General features: G+C 46.3%; 1 protein-coding gene across 2 annotated transcripts; it reads right to left on the minus strand.

Moving 5' to 3' along the window:
* Nucleotides 1-1,962: 1,962 nt before the first annotated feature.
* per1b (period circadian clock 1b) lies at nt 1,963-18,295 on the minus strand. 2 transcript variants are annotated; one of them, XM_047583596.1, is made up of 20 exons: nt 18,162-18,295; nt 10,885-11,735; nt 10,542-10,795; nt 10,284-10,405; nt 9,751-9,952; nt 9,476-9,670; nt 8,948-9,026; nt 8,566-8,672; nt 8,310-8,463; nt 7,768-8,044; nt 7,564-7,672; nt 7,295-7,454; nt 7,093-7,211; nt 6,761-6,907; nt 5,803-6,204; nt 4,782-5,575; nt 4,492-4,678; nt 3,891-4,095; nt 3,529-3,679; nt 1,963-3,416 (listed from the first exon to the last, which is right to left on the minus strand). In XM_047583596.1, the coding sequence occupies exons 2-20, from the start codon at nt 11,283-11,285 to the stop codon at nt 3,135-3,137; spliced, it is 4,347 nt and encodes a 1,448-aa protein (XP_047439552.1). In that variant the 5' UTR covers nt 11,286-11,735; nt 18,162-18,295; the 3' UTR covers nt 1,963-3,134. The 2 variants fall into 2 exon arrangements, with proteins under 2 accessions (XP_047439552.1, XP_047439560.1); XM_047583604.1 differs by lacking the exon at nt 6,761-6,907.
* Between the last annotated feature and the right edge of the window lie 1,130 nt (nt 18,296-19,425).

The raw sequence follows: 19,425 nt of genomic DNA on the forward strand, positions 1-19,425 counted from the left end.
ACGACAACAACAAGAAGTCACACATGATAATGATAAGATTGTTACAAATGCAACAAGTACAACTTCTGCTCTGTGCAAACTGAAGACTCGTCCAGGTGCAAATGTTTCAACCATGGACTGTATGTAAAGATGGATGCACGGTCCATGACAGGATTTATGAGGAACAGATTAGTAGCTGCAGCTGTCGCCATTTAGGCCACTCAACTCCTGGTTAATTAAAAAATGGTCAGAGGAGTAGAGGTGCAGTATAGTCTCAAAGCAGCATGGATTAAACATGTATTGTGCATAAATTTAAACGAGTGTCTTATATAAAGATTCACCCTCTCTATAGATGTTATCAGTCTGTAAACCTTTAGACCAAAGAAGTTCATTCTGTAAACATTTTTATTTCTGCTGTTTATGATGGAGGCCTCAAGTGGCCATTTGCAGAACTGCAGTGTTTGCCACTACCTTTTTTAGCACTGGGTTGGCCAGTTGGTTTTATCAAAAAGTTGTTTGTAGTCTGAGGTTTTATGAGTTTGTTTCAAACACATAGTTAGGCGACAAAGAAAGAACAGGAAATGATAGCGAGGTTTCTAGAATTCCATTCATCTGGTCCATCTTACGGTTGCACATTTGCTGTTATTGGTGGGGGGAAAAAACGCAGATATGCTGATGACATGACAAAATTTACTTCACTTTCTGCCTCTGAACACATCTTGTCTCCTGTGATATTTTTCCTATAGCAGTGCCGTGAGGTTGACGTTTGAGTGAAGTATTGCTAAATATTTCTGTCCTGGCGCATGGCTTTAGCTTTAGCGCCAACACTAGCAAATGGCTTGCGGTGACCTTAAGGTTTCATGTGTCTGCGTCATAATCATACATAGGCAAAATGTCAAAAGAGAAACTGGCGATGGAATAACAGATGTGCTGTTTCTAAAAAGCTGTTGCTGGCTAGCCCACAGCCAGATTACAGTTGTTGTTAGTGGTAAAAAACAAAACAAAAAAAAAAAAAACAGTGATATGCTAATGGCATGACTATATTGATTTAAATGATAAATGTTTTAAATGATTTTGTGTTTGTGCATTTGGCAGCTCTACAGCAGCTGCTCTTGGTGACTTTAAAATGGATGTCAATTACATCAAATGTATTTTTTATTTTTTTTATTTTACCCGTTACTTAATTGCCAAACTGCACGCACATTCAATTCACATCCTTGGCATTAGCTGTTGCTAGTCAACATTTTAGCATGCCGAGATTAGCATTTAGCTAAATTTAGTTCACCCTCACAAAGCTCCGAGTACAGCCGTGCACTTTTGTTCTTTAAACCTGACCCTGTGGGTGCACCGGCACAATTTAAGAGACGCCTAATTACAAAGATTAAATTCCTCAGCGCAGAATTCCCAGCAGTAGAAAGTGCTCAGTGAAATGACTGGGCTAAAGTGCGGGAAAGAGTGAAAAATGTAGTAACCAAAATAGAAATAAGACAGGACTCCTTCAAGTAATTATGGAAGTCTTGAAATATGCTGAACTATGCAGCAAAATATTCTACTGGCATGTAAAGGTTCATCCTTATTGTGATAAAATATGGTTTTGTTTCATGCAGTGGGGCTTTAAATAAACTTCCTGGTTAGTTCTCTGACAAATTGAGCCGCATGCATTACAACCATCACGGTTATTGTTTTAATGTGCGACGGAATCAACGCTGTCGCTGTGTTTGTCCAAACGAGGACATGCCTTTGTCTTTTTTTAAGCTGTGGTGACCATTCTGGGTGGAAACCGCAGCTGAATAGAAGGAGACTGCGGTCGGGCTGGAGAGCAGCTGCCTTGATCCCGCTCCCTGCCTCCAGTCCATTCTGGACACTTCTCTCCAAGCCAACTATTTCACAACACCCACCAACAAAAATAGACTGCGAAGAGATGCAATCAGAAAAACGAACCGTGCAGGAGGAGGAGAAAAAAAAAAAGAAAACATGTCAGGCTTTATGTTCAACGGCTTTTCCAAGTCATTTTATTTGTCTTTTTTTGTACAAAGAATTTTTCACAAAAAATATTAAGAAACGGTCGCAGACCTCACTGACGCCATAAAGCACAGGATATCACATGACCACAACTGTGCCACAGAGAGGAAGAGAAAGGGACAGAGAGGGAAGGAGAAGGTGCTGAACACTCTCCCTCTGGACTATTTAAAGAGTCGTGCCCACCTCTTTGACGATTCCACCACATGAGCAAGCACTAGCAACACTAAAGCTCTCTCCGTCGACCTGACGACAATTCGGGAAGTAGTGTCTTGCGATATTTAATGGAGAATTGTTTCCCAGAACGACGCTGTGTCTGGAACACGACAAACTAATGTCAGGTCAAAGATAAAACCCCGACGAGACACGGCTCGTCTCTGTACATAAAGTAAAAGCAGCTGTGGTTTCACAAACTGTTGTCCCACAAATTCATAACAAGATTTAACATTTAAATACTCATTTGGGTGTTTCTACTTTTTTTTTTTTTTTTTCGCAGTGGCTGAAAGTATAAAAATATACACAATGTTTACAAAATAACCCGTTTCTCACTGTACATTTTATCTACTGGGTATTTTTTTTTCTCTCTTCATTTTTGTGGCAGGATTTTTTTTAAAAAAAAAAAAACACAACGTAAACACAAACATCAGTGTTTGAGGAAGGAGGTGGGACCAGGATCCCAGAAAACATTCAGTGAGGGGAAAAGTCACAGGTAGATCGACTCCTTTCTTTCCCCGTGAGCTGAACCTCCCGACGGGAGGGAGGAAATGTCGAGGAGGACACTGTGGTGAAGCACATCCATCTGTATGTAAAGGCGCCATCTAATGTTATTTTTTATTTTTCTGTAACACATTCACCTTAGTCCTCTCTTACAGCTTTAAATAAATATGTCATGGACTACAAGAGCAGCGGAGGTAAACTCTTATCCACTCTCTAAAACTGAGTGTGTCCGTGCCCGGTGCGCCGTCACCAGAGGTGGAGGAGAATGTGGCCGAGAGTCCCGTGTGACCTGTCGAACCACAAGTGTCTGCACCTTAATGTCCCAGCGGAGCTCATTTTTCTTACACCCTGTGCAATAATGAGAACAGAAACTCCTGGAAGGTGCATATCTTCAGAATATCAGCTTCTCTGACCGCCTCTTAAGTCTGAGCTTTTTCTTGCATGGCTTCGGGTGCCGCCCTCGGATCCTCCGCTGCCATGTCCTGGTTGTTCTCTTGTGTTTTGGTTCCTTTCTCCTCTTCCTCCTCGTCTTCGTCTCCCGGCTGAGTCTCGTCCATGGCCGTCTCTGTGAGAGCTTCCTTGGTCACGGTGGCGTTCTCCTCCTGAGGCTTCAGCATGCTGCACAGCTCCATTTCGTGTATCTCCACGTCAAATGGAGTAGCGGCCGGCGCAGAGAAGGGAGACTTGCAGCCTGTGCAGCCCTGAAACAAGAGAAACAACATTCCCTCTTATTTACTTGTAAAAGTGTATGCGCTTCTTTTACGAACGATTATTCACGTGCTGAGCCTTCTTTGGGTGAGGGGCAGTACTCACAGAGATGTTGATGGCTCGCGGCAGGCGTCCTGTGCGGATCCAGGGATGAACTTGACTCAGTTCCCCCTTCTGCTCCTCTGTGAAGCGTGGCTGGTGCTTCTGCATGGTCCTCAAGGCTTCACGGTCCTCGCGTAACACCGTCTCCATGTCCCTGTTATTCAGACACAGGAAAGGCAGGTAAGGCTACGGCCTTTCTGGACCATTACATAGTTTGTTAGCTGTAACTCCTTATCTTCTCTTACATATCGCTCATATACATATATGTAATCTTATCTCATAAACGGGCTGGTAGAAGTCTGAGCGCCCCCTAAATAAATGACCATGAGTTCACATTCAGTCTGCGGTGCTGCTTGGTGTCGTACCTGATAGGCAGCTGATAGGTCATCATGACCTTATCGTCTGTGTTGGCCATCAGCAGCCAGATGGGGTCCTGCAGGACACACTTGATGAACTGCTCCTCGCCTCCAGTGCTGCTGCTGCCCCCTGCTGGCTGCTTGCGGGAGTGGTCGTTCTCCGAGGAGTCGATGCTACCGAAGTACTTGCTGGTGTGGCTGCCCTGGCTGCTGCCTGAAAAGACCAGGGAGTTCAAGGTGACATTTAATTGTGAACTTGGGAGTGGGAATTAATCGGTCTCGAATTTAAGCTACACAGTTGCATCACAGACATTACGTATCAACTGAATCTAATTGCTCTTTCTCCACTTTTTTAAGTTTATCTTTTACCTCCTGGGTACAGAATGTGCAAAATGTGATGTAACACATTTCAAAGACAATTTCTTTCAAAGTTCTCTCTCAATTTCTGTCTATTATCCTAGAAGGACACACTGTGAAATAGACGTTATGACTATTAAATAAACTGTCAGGGTGACCCAGGCCTCTTCATTCTCAAGGTGGGAGTCATTGAAACATGTTACATAACACTAGAGTGTGTGTGCTCTACACAAGCAATAACAGATCTACTGACTCATGCCGCTGGTGCCGGAGGAGCTGCACCCGTTGGAGCCGGACCCTGAACCCGAGGACCTCGTGCCAGAGGACCCAGAACCGGAGGCGGCTGAGCCGGTGCCTGAGCGGGAGTCTTCCTGCAGCAGCATGTCCAGCAGATCGCTGGAGGTGGACATGGCGTCGTTGTTGGACTCATTGGCTTCGCCCTATTGGAGAGAGAAAAATAAACGGCACAAAAACATTTTAAAAATGTCCCATAAGATAAAGGCACATTTAAAATAAGGCATGGTTATGTATCCGCGTCCTCACATTCTCGTTCTCCTTGGAGGCATCGTCAGAGCTCCTCTCGTTGGCTGAGCTCTGTCCTCCGGCCGCGACCCCCTGCACGGACGGCGCGGCCTGCTGCGACGCCGCCAGCGCCGTGGCGACTTCTAACCGGTTGCTCGGCGACTCCTCCAGCTGCAGCAGGTTGAGGGGGGAGGAGCATCGGGACTGGAAGAGGGGCGACTCCGCACCTTCGCGGTCGGCCGGCATGTGGCCGTAGGACTGCGGGGTGCTGCAGCGGGACGGCTCGCAGGCGGCGGCGGGGGTGGGCATGGGGTTGGGCACCGCGGCGGGGACAGCGGCGGGGGCCATGGGGTAACTGAAGTTGGGATTGTAGAAGTGTCCGGGGGCGGCGGCCGGCTGGGACATGGGCGCTCCCATCTGGGGGAACATGTAGTTGGGCAGGACGAGCGCCATCATGGGAGGCACCATCTGCGTGGGGGGGAAACGCGACGGATCGTGGACTTGCAGGTTCTGCCCCAGAGGCGGGTAGATGGGGTAGATCGGAAGCATGCCGGGGGCGAAGGGGGCGGAGGGAATGCTGGCCTGGGAGCCTACGGACGGCCAGGAGGAGGAGTTGGTGGGAGGTCCCAGGGGCATGTTGAGGGGCATGTTGAGGGGCATGGGGGCTGCGTTGGTCCTGGGGCCGCGGCGGCTCCCGCTCAGACCCATGGAGCTGTGTTGGTCGGACGACTCCTGGTGCCTGAGCCTCTTGCCCCCTCGGCCGCGCCTGTGGCTGCTGCTGCCGGCCGCGGGGTAATCTCGAGAACAACGAACTCCTGACAAACCAAAAGACACAGTACTTTCAGTTTGGCTTCATTAACATGAGAGGTTTGATGGCGTTTGATACGTTTTTACATGTTAAATAAGCAATGTGAAGCGCAAATGACTGATTATACACACACACAACACAGCGTTTTAGTAGTAAATAATGCACTTAGATGAATATAAATAGAGCACAGTGTGTGTGTGTGTGTGTGTGTGTGGTGGGCCGGTGTACCCCTACCTCGTGACAGAGGGTTGGCAGCTGGAGTGTGGCAGCGCACGTTCGAAGACGTCGTCTGATCGAAAACGCGCAGCTTGCTGAGGTCCTTGAAGCGGTCGAGGAACGCCTGCTCCTCCTGCTGGGTGTGGGCGGACAGCACCTCTTTGGTGAGGCCCAGACGGCCGCCGCCCCCTCCTCCTCCCGCGCCTCCTCCGACGCTTCCGCTTCTCCGACTGTCCCTCTCCGGCTGACTGGCCGTCACGGGAGGCGGCGGAGGCGGAGGAGGAGGCGGGGGAGCGATGGCGGCGCTAGCGGACGGCGCCGAGCTGCTCCAGGGAGGTGTCGGGGCGGTGGCGGGAGGAGTCGGCGTCATGTAAGGAGGAGCCAGTGTGGGAGTGATGGGAGCCTCCTCCATGACAATGTCTGCAAATAAGAGGACGGATGCAGGTGTTAAAGAACAGGAACGCAGTTTAAAGAACATTAAAGTGAGGCTATGTAACTTTTTAATGAAATGCTAAATTCATCAAAAATACACATGTCAGTTATAATGCTACAAACTTATGTGACCTAATGGAGGTTGGTGTTAGTAAACTGAAAATATATGAAAATATAGATAATGTTAGTAATTAAAGCAAAAAAAACAAACAAAAAAAATCTCCAACTGTTATTCAGAATTTAACATTGCATATTGCAAATGTTACATAGTCTGGCTTTAAAAGGGAATAAGGAAAGAAGAAAGCAGAAGATGTTTGGATAGAGAAAGACTGAAACCCCTCAACTGAAGACAGCCAGGAAAAAGATAATGTGAGTCTCATAAGTTGTGAGTAGGTTTTCTTAAATATCAATTAAAGACGATAACTACAGCATCAGATCAACATAGAAAAAACTGCTCTTCAACTCCAACCCCAAATGAAGTTCTGTAAAATTAAAGGCGTGAAAGGACCCCCATAGTTTTCCGTTTCCAGAGAGTGTTGCCCACCTGACTCCGGAGGTTTCTTGTCTCCTACATGGACGATGGTGCTGCTGAAGCTACACTGAGACGTTACTGAGGCTACACTCTCTGCCTTTGTGGCCATGGTCAGAGGAGGCAGAGGAGGTGGTTCACCTACAAGGTTAACTGAACCACCTGTAGAGAGAACAGCGGCACAGTTTCAGTTGAACAGACACATGAACACCCAGGGTTGTTAAAAAAATAAAGGCTTTCGGAATAAACAATGGACTAAATAAGGTGGGAGCTCACATTGTGTAAATAACAGGCATGTCTTCTCTTTATTTACCTTTAAAAACATATAAATCTCAAAGTATAAGTACCTTTGTTGCCGTTGCTTGCTTCCTGCTGTTTGTCGTCGTCAGACGTCGAGGAGGCAGTGCATGAGGAGGAGCCGCACTTCCTTTTAACAGTGTTAGGAATGTTACAGCTCTCCAAGTACCTGTGGACGACATCACGATATGAGTGGACTGATGAAAAGAAGAGGGAAAGGTGGGAGTGCGGGCTGCAGGTTCGGAGGCAAACCTAATGATGCTGTCCAGACAGTTGATCTGCTGGTAAGAGTAGCCAGCGGGAGGGTCCTTGGGTGCGAGCGGCGCTGGGACCACAGCTCTGGGTGGTTTTGTCATGTCTGCGATCAGGCCTCTGATTGGGTCGCTGTTGATCGCTCTGATGCCTGTAGTGCCTGGTCAGAAGAGCAAGGGGATTCAATTTAAGCCAGTTCCATCTTCAGAAGCTCCTGCTGTTTGTAGCTCATGCACATGACTTAACATATAACCAGGAAGTTGGTTTACCTGCGTTGGGGTTTTTTCTTGGCGGTGGACGGTTGCGCGACTCGATGAAAACCTGCTGCCCGTTAGTCTTGACCATGTGGACGTCTTTGCAGATCTGCTGGAACGTCATCTGGACAAATCACAGCGGCGGATTCGGTTAATTAAACGTACGATAGCGCAACAGTGAATCCTCTGCTGCCGTTTCTCTTTGTGGCTCAGACTCACGGGTTTGTTCAAAGCGACCGCGGCGGCTGCCTCCTCCATGGCGGGGCCGTTGCTGTCGCAGGACGAGGTGGCCGAGGCGCTGAGGTGCTGCTGGTGGGAGCGGCGGGAGCCCCGGGAGCCGCTGGACCCCAGCGAGCTGTAGCCCTGGGAGCCTCCGCTGTGCACCGGCTGCACCAGGAGACGGTGGATCTTCTCGCTCAGCTGCACGATGTCGGGCGTGGTGACACGACTCTCGTAGCCCTGCGGCATGGTGAACACGTCCTCGTTCAGCGGGCTCCTGGAGATTAGAGAAAGAAACTGAGCTTCTAGCATTTCGATCATAATATACATTATGTGGTGCATGTGTGGCCCTGTGTACATGTGTGCTGATGTCAGCTGATGACTAACACGCGAGCGTCCTTACTCATTATTTGTGTAACTGCTCCACTACACATAATAAATACATGAAAAACAACTAAATGTGAAATCTGTTATGCTAATGTTGTGTGCTCATGCGTCTGAGCGAGTGTTACAAATCAGCGCCGGGAGAAAAACAAGCTTACGTTCTGACTTTGTGGCGGCCAACGACAAACGCCACCTTTCTGCTCCAGGGGTTGACGAAGGAGGACCAGCTGGTATCGATGGTCAGATATTCTCCGCTGCGGGCGCACATCCTCAGGGGCGAGTAGTCAAACGGTTGCCCTGCAAACTGAAAGACTGAAACGGAGCAGACATGGGATGAGAATCACATAGAATAGAAAAAAAGAGCATGTTTCCGCTTTAAGGCATGTGAGGCTGCAGCACGTTAAATAGACTCACTCTTCTCGTGTATAGCCACCATCACGGGCCTGTCCTCAGGGTGGATGTAGAGTAAGATGGGTGTTCCCACCAAGTCCTGGGGCAGGTAGCCCAACAGTGGCACTGCCCTGAAAACACAACAACATACTTATTTATTAGACAGGCATGATGCTTACGTTACGTTCAGCTTCAACTCAAGAAATCAGAATATAATTTCTATACATTTTCTCTTTACATTTATTACTTTATTGATGAACATTGGCACCAATCATTCATTTCTTGTAGATATTGTTTTAAACGGCTAAAGAAATCAGCCCCTATTGTGACCGTTTCGTCGGTTTAAAAGTGGTCGGCCAGAAGGCGACTCAGCGGTAAGCGTCGTTTCAGAAAGAGAAGCACTGACCTCTCGTCCACCTCCTGGAAGAGGCAGCTGGGACTGTGGCTGGTGGTGAAGATCCTCTTGTCTGGAGGGATACGAGGAGCTGCGGAGGGCACAGAGACGACAGATTTAAAGACTGTTTTGAAGGAAGCTGAGGATTTAGATGAAACAAACTATGTGAACACGATGATAACACATTAATTCTAAAACAGCCGCTCTCTCTCAAGTGTTTACGGAGACTTGTCCACCTGTTGGAGCCCAAACACTAGATCCTTTGCCTCGGCTTCTCCTGCAGATTCATACTGAAACATTGCTTCCATGTCTCGGCGCCATTGTATCCTGTTTTACACCCACCCACGCTCTCACACAAAAACAAACACATACTTCAACGTGAAACTAACAATCTGTAAAATGGCAAACCTCAAGTGAAGTAAACAGTGGTGAGCCTAAATGTGTTCTTACATAAACATTTAACCGGCAGCCAAACGCTGGATCTCTGCTCTTTATATGGTGTATGTATATGATTGTGTTGTATGGAGACGTCTTAAATACCCTCGTATCCAGAGTGGACCCTCTCTGCGATGAGCAGGCAGCACGGCTGAGGCTCGGCAGCGTCCGAGTCCCTGATGGTGAGCTGGTACGGCGTGAGGCGGAAGGGGTAATAGCGCATCTCGCCGCCCTGCGTCCGGTCGGCGCTGATCCGACAGAACATGGACTTCTCCTGAGTGCAGTCCACCGGAGGAGAGGCTGGGGGAGACAGAGTCGGTCAGAGCAGGACACGCTTTGAAGACGCTGGACAAACATCCCTGATGCTGAGCTTCGCCTACCGGATCCGATGCAGGACGCCCAGGTCGGCAGGCGGCAGGGTGCGGTGCCGCTGTAGAAGGTGCTGACGTCCTGCGGGGCCAGAAGCTCGGAGAACACTGTCCCCTGGAGACACTCGGGCTTGCAGCGCAGCAGGGACGAGCCCTGGGACGACACGTACACCACCTTCCCTGACAAGAAGGACACGGCCATGGAGAACGTGTCCTGGAGAAAACAGAAGACGGTCACTGTTAGTTTCAGTCTCCGAATGAAGAAAGTGTGATTAAAAAACAGGCAGATAAGAAGGACTTAAACTCTATTTTTCCATATAAAAGAGTCTCATTTAAAGCCTAATGGATGGAAGATGAACATATCTCGGCAACAAGTGGTGTAAGTGTATGTAAGCCTGACCCTGACCTTGATTAAGTGGAAGCATTGATGCACAAGAGCTCAATCTGAAAGGCTTTTATGAGCTGAAACACGCTGATATAATATCCTTGGTTCTGAAATGAACCTGTAGTTTCCTCATAGAAAATAACTCTATGTACAAACTTACAGTGTTTTTGATGGTGTATTCTGATGTGATGTTGTCCAACTCCTCGATCGTGAAGGTGGACAAGTCCAGACTGCAGTCATGACATTCCTCCACGCTCCACTGGTGGTAGTACTCCTTGTTAGCTGGAAGCAGAAAGGAAAACGTGGCGTTAGATATTTAACTGCACTGAGAGGGGCTTTAAATTCAAAATGGGAAATGATCAGGTTCTGCTTGACACATTTTAATTAGAAGACATAAGAAAGAAAATGAGAGGCTCACCTTTGACTTGTCTGACGCACTGAAGTGCATATTTGAGTGCGTTTAGAGTGCTGGTGTGGCCCTTGGTCTTGCGCTCAGCTGGTAGACGGAGCTTCAGCTCCTTGATGGCCTTCATTAGCTCCTTCTGCGTCTGGACCCTCGCCGACTGGTTGCTGCTGCACCCGGAGGTGGAGGGGGGGTCGTGCTCCGAGCTGGTCGACAGAAGGCTGTAGGCCAGGGAGCCGCTGGGAGGCGAGAGGCTCTGAGAGTTGGAGCTGGTCAAGGAGGAAAAAAATGGGGGAAACTTAGCAGAGCCAACAAAAAGAGCTGGTTCGGACCAGTATAATTCAGATCCTTCTCTTACCTCTTGTGGCTCTCCGTGCTCTCCAGCATCATGCCAGAGTCCTTGCCGTTGGATGAGCTGTGGCTGTGGGAGCTTCGTGCGGACTGGTGCCCACGAGACCGGTTCTCCCTCTCCATGCCCCCCTCGCTTTCCCTTTCCCCAGAGTCGTTCCCGCTGGAGAGCCCGTCCATGTCGTCTGAAGTAGGCCCCCTCGGGTCTCCGGATCCAGACCCCTCGCTGGGGGATGAGCCCCCTCCTCCTCCTCCGCTCCCCTCCTCCTGAGCGGCGTCATTGGGCTGAACGCTGCTGCCTTTCTGCACGTTTAACCCCTGCGACTGCACGTCCGGGTCCGTCTCCTCGGCCCCGGTCACTCGCCCCCGAGTGCTGCTGCTGGGCGTTGATTTAGAGCTGTCATAACTCATACTAGTTTAGGATGAGGCTGGTACAGCTTGATTCGTCAGCCAAGGTGAAATAGAACGAGCAACTATAGATTAAGTGGGACTACTGCGTAACCACATGTGAATCATGTTTGCTGTTTGTTGGTTAGAATTTAAGATGAGAAATTCATTGCTTCTTCTGCGAAAAAAATACTGATCGAGTTTGGGGACGTAAACCCCTGAGATATTTCAAAAAGTTCACTCAACTAGCATCTTTTACAATTAACGATAAGTGTCACTCAAAGTACTGCAGACAACGCACGAGTTTGTGGTTATGAAACAGCCTTGGCGTGAGGGCTCCGACAGATGGCAAGAGAGATTGAAAGGGAGAGTGAGAAAAACAGCTCTTGGTGAGAGCAAAAAAACATTCACTTCGCTCCGTATCTGGTCTTCTCGCCTCCTCAGAGATGTGTTGCTCTAGGTGCTAAAGGCCACCTGAAACGAGAAAAAAAAAAAAAAAAAAAAAAAAAAAAGCAGCATTATTATATTATAAAACACCTCCTTTAGAATACAGCTTTAAAAAGAACCAAAATAAAGATGAGCGCTTATTGTGAGTTTATAATGTTTGCCTCCGGGGCAGAATCACACGCGGCCATGAGAAGTTGTCCTCGCTGCACGTTTAATAACAGAAGGTGCGGTTGCCACAGTTGTCTCTCTTTTATCCCCATTATGTAATCAAGCACAAAATGACTTGAGAAGAATCTACTTGCATTTGCAAGTGTGTGTGCACCTGAATATAGACCAGGGGAACATGCCAAAATTACAAAGGATAACTAGAAAACTAGCGCAGGTGGATATATGCGGCCGCCGCCTACGCAAGTAAAAGTCTCGAGCTATTTATTACTCGGGCAACGAAGACACCGCATAATCCTTTAATACCTTTCAACGCAACCGGAAGTCCCCAGTTGCCAATCCACTCTATTTTGTCCAGCTTCGCTGGCAAGCAACCCCCGTCTACCTGTCGGCAACAGGTGCACGGCGATGGATTTGTTTCAAACGTCCTTGTGCCGACAGCTCAGACGCAACTTAGCTCCCCGTTCTGACGCACTCGCACAATGAGGCCGACCGGACCGGCTAATGCACTTATCACTCATGAATGACTCGGAACGTAACAGGCCGCGAATAGACAGACAGAAGCGATCCACTGCAGGTATGAGTTCGGGAAATTCATGCCGCGCCGCCTCCTCGCCCGCCGTAATATGCTAATGAGCATTATGTGCGGTCAGATGGATGATGCACACTCGCACATGGTGAGCTGTGTGTGTGCGCTGTGGCCGGGCCGGGGCGGGGGATGGAGCGACTGCGATCTGGAAATATGCGAGCGGGGCGAGAGTGGGCGTTCGGGCGGACTGGCATTCATGCACACTTCCAAGGCTGGTGGTGGAGACACATCGAAGCGGCGGCGGCGGCGGCGGTGGTGCCTCCTACACGCCTGCTAAGTCAACTGTAGTGGACGCATCCTTAAATTCAGCGCATGCAAACTCCCACAGTAAAACATCTGACTCAGCTGGGTCGGGTCCGGACCCATGACTGTGAGGTGACGATGATCGATGAGGCGCCAACGCCACCGACCGTCTCCGATTATTCGCTGGAAAAGCACACCGGTTTGATTATGCAAGGCGGCGGTTACAGCGCGTCGCCGTGGGAACACGCATGCGACGCTCTCTAAGATATAAGACGCTCACTTCTGTTTGGCGCTTTTTGACGAGGCTTCGTGAATTTAAACTGCTCTCGGTTGTCTCAGATTACATGGGAATAACATCGGAGGAGAATATGTAGTTTGCAAAGAGGCGAATAACGCCTAGTGCTTAGGTCACAAACATGGTTAAGGATGGGGTACGATTAATAATGCTACAATAACACCCCTGTAAACCGTTTACAGATTGCTCTGCGTAATGCATGAGCCCAAGTCATGCAGTATTCAGCCCTGCCAGCAGCGGTTGTTGGTGGCAACAAGCACGGCGGCGTACGCGGAGAAGGCTTGAGAGCTGGCAGTGACTCAGACAGAAACAAAAAAGCAGGCTCTAAATAAAAGCATCAGCGCGCTGGTAAACAACACAGAGGAGACGTCAGCGAACTGAACAAAGGCTGAACAAAGACTTTATCCGGGCTCTCCTCCAACAGTTTGCCTCAAATCTGCTCACGGTGACGGTGAGGAAAAAGTGTTCATCGGTTACAAGTGCATCTGCAAAGCCACACACAGATGTTTCTCCAGTTGTTACTGAAGCCAGTTTATGGCACAAACGCCGTGAAAAAGCAACAATCAGCAGAATAAGAAATGAACGGCTCAATTATTGCTCCTGCTCAAGTGTGAATGTTTGGGTTTTCTTAGGCTTCTGTCGTGACTAAGTTCATATTTGGAGTTTTTGGTTGATCAGTTCACAAATATCTTACAAATTCCGTCAAATATTTTTTCATTTTTATGAAATTTACACAAATCATTTTGTTTAGTAAATAATTAATAGTCATCATTACAGTGCATATGAAAGATATATGAAATAAATAAAATTTAATCCTTATTATATACAACATCAGTCCTAGTCTGGAATATAAAGTCAAGAACAGCTACAACATACACTCACTTGCCTGTTGATTAGAAACACGAGTGAAACTTAACAGTCCTGCACCAAATCCCCCTTCATGACAACTACAATAAATGAGTGCATGTAATTGGACCATAGAGCAATTTTTACACAGGCACACAATCACAATAAAGAGAGAAGAAAGGCTCTGCCCGGATCAAACCTTCAGTTAACTCAGTGTTACATGAGACACTTCCTCGCTGCATGAACAGCTGGAGTCTGCAGGAAGGTGTGGCGTAGCTCCGTGTCTGAACATGTGCACTTCTCCGACGGCTAAAGCGAGCGGCTCCATTTTTATCACAAACTAATAATCAAGTGGTGCATTAAAAGGCGCTACTTTCGTTTCATTTCCCCTCCTGTCACCGTCCAGCCTCTGAATTTCGCTTTCGCTGCGCATCTAGACGGCTTGTTCTCTGTGTACATGCGGCACGTGTCCGCGGCTGTGTTTTCTGCAAGCCTTGCCGGCTGCTGATTGGTCCGGTGAGCCGACCAATGACAGAGCGCGCCCAGCGGAGGCTGGCCCTCACAGGAGTTAGCTCACAGGCAGCACAGGCAAACCCTGGTCTCCGCTGCGCCTGGAGTACAGGGCTCAAACATGCGGCCCGCGGGCCAGGAGAAGTCCGCCAGAGGGTCTGATATGGCCGCAGCGTGAATTTGCAACGTGCGAAAGTTACAAAGAACATCGCAGTTTAACAATTAAAATAACTGCTATCCATAATAATTTTTCCACTGAGACGCAGGATTAAACAGTGGACTGCAATTTAATGTTTATTAAATGTATATATTATCCTAATTTACTTGTTTTTTTTTTCATTTACACTAAAACAACGTCAGATCAAACTGGGCTGTACGTCCCTGAACGCCCCTCGAGGCCCGAGATGTTTACCTTGTGAATATGTAACAGTGAGCGGATTCACAGTCAGTTTACACTGACATGTAATGTACAGAACATAATGTACATGTATGTGACAGAGACGTGCACTTTGCACGAGTTGGGTTTAAAAAAAAAAAAAGTTCACCTCTTCATGACATTGACACTTTGCAAATTTCAGTAGCAGAAGTAAACTGACTATACAAATATTTCCACACTGTAGAAAGAGTATTTATATTTATATTGGCGCACTTCTTGAAAATGAAAGACTCTTTCAGTACAAAGTACAAAGATTGTCTCTCCAGTGGCTGACAGTGCAACGTTAACAACGGTTCAATGTTTCATTAATTAACTTAAATTAATTAAATTTAATTAGTTTAATTAAACGTAATCATTTTTTTTCTTTTATTAGTGTCGGTAAAATCTTGCAGACTAAACGGAATATAGGATTGATTACGGTGTCAGCGTAAATTGCAGAGCTTATGATAGAGCTCATAATCCAAGTTGTGGAAACTTACGTTCCAATAACCCAGTTGGAAGATTATGAATGGAGCACGATGAAGTGACTCTGCAACAGTGGAGCAAAGAGACACTGTGAGACTGGCCGACTCTACGGATTGATATTAATTTCCTGCATTTTCTGGGACGGTTACTTTCATTTCCATGTTGGCATCACAACCTCAACATCTGGCATCTTAATCTTTATCACCAGATTGTTTAGTCAGAAATTCTCTAAGATGCTGTTATTCTAAGTCAGTGGATAACAGATAGTTCATCTAAAGTAAAACGGGCACTGATTTGGCTGTAACTAAACAAACAAGAAAAAAAAGAGCTTTCTCAACACAACAACTTATTATGATCTCAGCCTGGTCAATAGGACGAACCACATTTCTTATGAAGTGCACCAGAGTAAACCAGTTCGAGTTTTTATTAACTTTTTGTACCACTAGGTACAAAGTTGGCAACAGTTGCCTTTACTGTTCCACCAGTGCGCAAAAAAACGTTGCATCTAGCTGATAAGACAGACCCGCTGTGTAATCACTTCAGCCTAAACCATATCCGTTCACCACAGTGACTCATTGTTTCCTCACCAATCACCGCGTCGTATACTGATCAATCGAATCATTTTGGTACTGAAACAAGAAAAGGACCTTAATAAACAAACTTGATGATGGAAACATCGGGCCAGTTCTAAGTAACTCCTGTTTGTTTTGATGTCCTGTTTTTATAGTAAATATATCAGGTTACGGAGTCAAAAGGCTAAAAGGTGCCGTGGTGTAATAGAATCACTGGTCCACATTCAATAATAGGATTGTGGTATAAATTACATGAAGATTAGGACGTCGACTGTTCCACCCTGTGTGACAATCTGAGGATGTTTAATAAAGTCAAAGAATCCACTGAATCTCCACGTAGCTCTTTATCAGTTTATATGTTCTGCTACGACAAATGATTTGTCCCAAACCAACAAACACTCAAAGTGATAACAAGAATCAGCACTATAAACTCACATCTTACTTGAACAAACCCTGAAACAGGCACAGCAGTGACTATTAAGGCCAGAAAGTGAGAGTACAGCACATTTAAGTTTAAAACTTGTTTTAGAAAATTAACAAAAGACAAATTCTGCATCCTAAAGCATCTTAAGAGACACCGGTGAGCCATCTCCTGGCAGACAGCGTTAAGTTTGGATCGGCTTTGCCCTTTTCACTATTTTAAGGAGCTTTAATTGAAGCAATGGAGAAGCACACAGAGAAGCGGTCGGATGAAGATACTGAACAGCAAGTGTTATGTTCTGACAGTAAAAACAAAGCTGGTGCAGTCAAGAAACCAGACCACTGTGAATCATCCAGCTGAGGGGAACTTCAGCTCGTCTTCTTGTATCTCCTGCGTTGAGTCACTTCCCCGCACACGATCAAACAGTTTAAATGTGGAGCACACCACTTTGACCGCTGCGTGCAGTCTCACCTCCTCATTCACCAAAAGAAAATCAACCAACGTTACAGTTCGATGTGCTCAGGCACAAACGAGCGCGTCGTCATTATCCCGCACACCCACGGCCTTTGCCAACTCATTTCCACCTTTCATTTAGAGTTTCCCCTCAGAAGCTTTTCTTGGAGATTCGTGCGCGGCTGCTTTGCAGCGTCAGCCGCTCGGCAGGGTGAGATATCTTCAAGAATCTGCAGGGTTGCATCTGCGCAGTTTCATATTTATCTCTCAAGCCGCCACAGTCCATCACCCGTGATTTTGTTTGCTATACTGTTCCACTCAGAGAGTTTCTAAACATGCAACGTTTATCCTCATGAACATCAGCAGATTTCATACATGGCAGAAGAGGGTGGCACAGACACCAGCTCATCTCTTCAATGTAGATAGGTGTGAAAACACACAAATGCACATTGGACGGTTGAAAACACACAAGAAAAGGCCCTTGATCAATTCCAGGTACATACTGTAGGGGAGGTTTTCTGTGGTTTCGATGGTTTTTAAGGTTGTGCCATGTTCTTTTGTGTAGCAAAAGAACATAGGTGCAGCCTATTACTCACTGGCATGTCTAGACCTCAGGATCTGCCAATCACGGGGCATCACTTGACTGACCAAAGCACACAATTTGCCCAACAAATGCAACTCTGCGTCCACTTTTATCCACAATACACAACATGCAAACAATACGGGGGTTTTCTTGTGGCTGACTTTCAGAAAATCTGCGATCAACAAGTACATTGTAGATCAGGAGCCTCTAGTTGATCCGTGCCAAAAGTCAATTTAAGTCCATTTGAGTTAAAATACACAATATTAGCTGCAGCTTTAAACCAAATCCGCAACGCAGTATTACATTGATCAGTATGTGATTTGTTAGGAGTGAAACAGGCCGTCAATCACTGCAGATCATTAGTAAAACAATGTGAGCTTGTTCAGTGGGCATCTGTCCCTGTGGGGCATTTTTATGGCCCTGTCAGTACATTGTGCAACCTCCACATGCACGTACACACACAGAAACTAAGGCAGATAGATTAATTAAGGTCATAAAACATGGACCCTGGGTAGATCGCGGCATTTTATTCGATTTAGACTCAGACTCGACTTCATCGATCCCTTTACGACGACTCCTTTGGGGAAATTTTTATTCGTATTCGTTTTACAAAGAGAGAGGCACTCGCCTCTCCCGTCAACTCTTCGTAAATGTAAAAATGTAACTTAAACGTGTGGTTTAACGTTACTCGGAGCACGAAAGGGTAAAATAGACCACGCGTTTTTCATTACAGCTGATATTTAACCACATTTAGCGACTGTAACAGGAGGCAGTTGGATCAACTCCCGCTGTTAGCTCGCCAGCTAGCAGGCTAGCAGGAATGCAAACGATATATATATAAATATATGACTAAAAAACAAAGCAGAGCAGCTTACCTCGACAACTTTTCCAAAAACAAGACAACCTGAGTTGATATTCCACGACGGTGTACTCAAAAGTCTGTAAGGAAACGGCTTACATCCACACAACAACGCCTGTGTATAGAGAGTGATGTTCTAGACAATTTTGCTCACCCCCACCAGTAGTTTACACGCAGGGACACACGTGCCTTCGTGGTCTAATTGGGTACACGGTTCTGATTGGACGGGAGGAAGAAAGAGACTCCGCCCAGGCTCCACCCGGGGGTGATTTGATTGGCTGGGAGGGCGTGGCTAGCCGCACGGGGCTCGATAGTCACGTTGCGGAGTGTCTGGTCTGAGTTCATTTCCAAACATACTGGAACATTAGTGGGCGTGGGCCTCTGCCTACACTGGAAGCGGTTTGTCGTAATACAAGGAGTAACGTCGCAGGGACATTTGATGCACGCTGGTGCTTTCTAGTAGAAGTTTGAACAAGTGATGTATTTTCAGCGGTTTTACATTAAAACTCTTATCTTGTCAAAACTCTGATGACTAAGGAGTTTTTTTCTGTATTGTCATTGCAATATATACAATTATTGACCTGGTAAATAGTTTTAATAACCTGTGATTAAGTTATTCTCAATAGAAAGGTTAAGGCCAGGAAATTCTGGTGAGAAGATCCTATGTTAAGTTTTATTTATGATGATGATTATTATTATTATTATTATTATTATTATTATTATCATTATTATTATTGTCCTATTTGAATAAGTATTATTATTGTCCTATTTGAATAAGTATTATTTTTTTTATTTTACTATTATATTATTTATATTTTTCCAGGCTTTAATAATCAATGGAAAGATAATAATGTGTTTATTTTTTTATTACTTTTTTTTATCATTAATCAATTTACACATCAATTTAAAGTTAAGTGCACCACAGCAATATTCCTGGGATGATTTATTTAAAAATGTTACAATGACAGAAAGCCATTAGTTTCAACATGGAAGCATGTGTGGCTGAGTAGCAAAGGAGTTTTACCTTGTTTACTAACATTTTAAGTAATTTCTTTCGGTACCTGGATTAATACTGGGAGGAATACAATAGTCAAACTGGCTTAAGTTCAGGGGCCACATTCAGCCCAATTTGATCTGAAGCAGGCTGGGCCAACAACAGCAAATAATAACCGATAAGTAAGGACAACTCCAGACTTTTTCCATTTGTTTTAGTGCAAAGAAGAACAAGTAAATCAGGAGAATGTTAACATTTAATACATTACAAATCAAGAATATCAGTC

Source organism: Mugil cephalus, chromosome 1 (assembly GCF_022458985.1).
Source record: "Mugil cephalus isolate CIBA_MC_2020 chromosome 1, CIBA_Mcephalus_1.1, whole genome shotgun sequence".
NCBI lineage: Eukaryota > Metazoa > Chordata > Actinopteri > Mugiliformes > Mugilidae > Mugil > Mugil cephalus.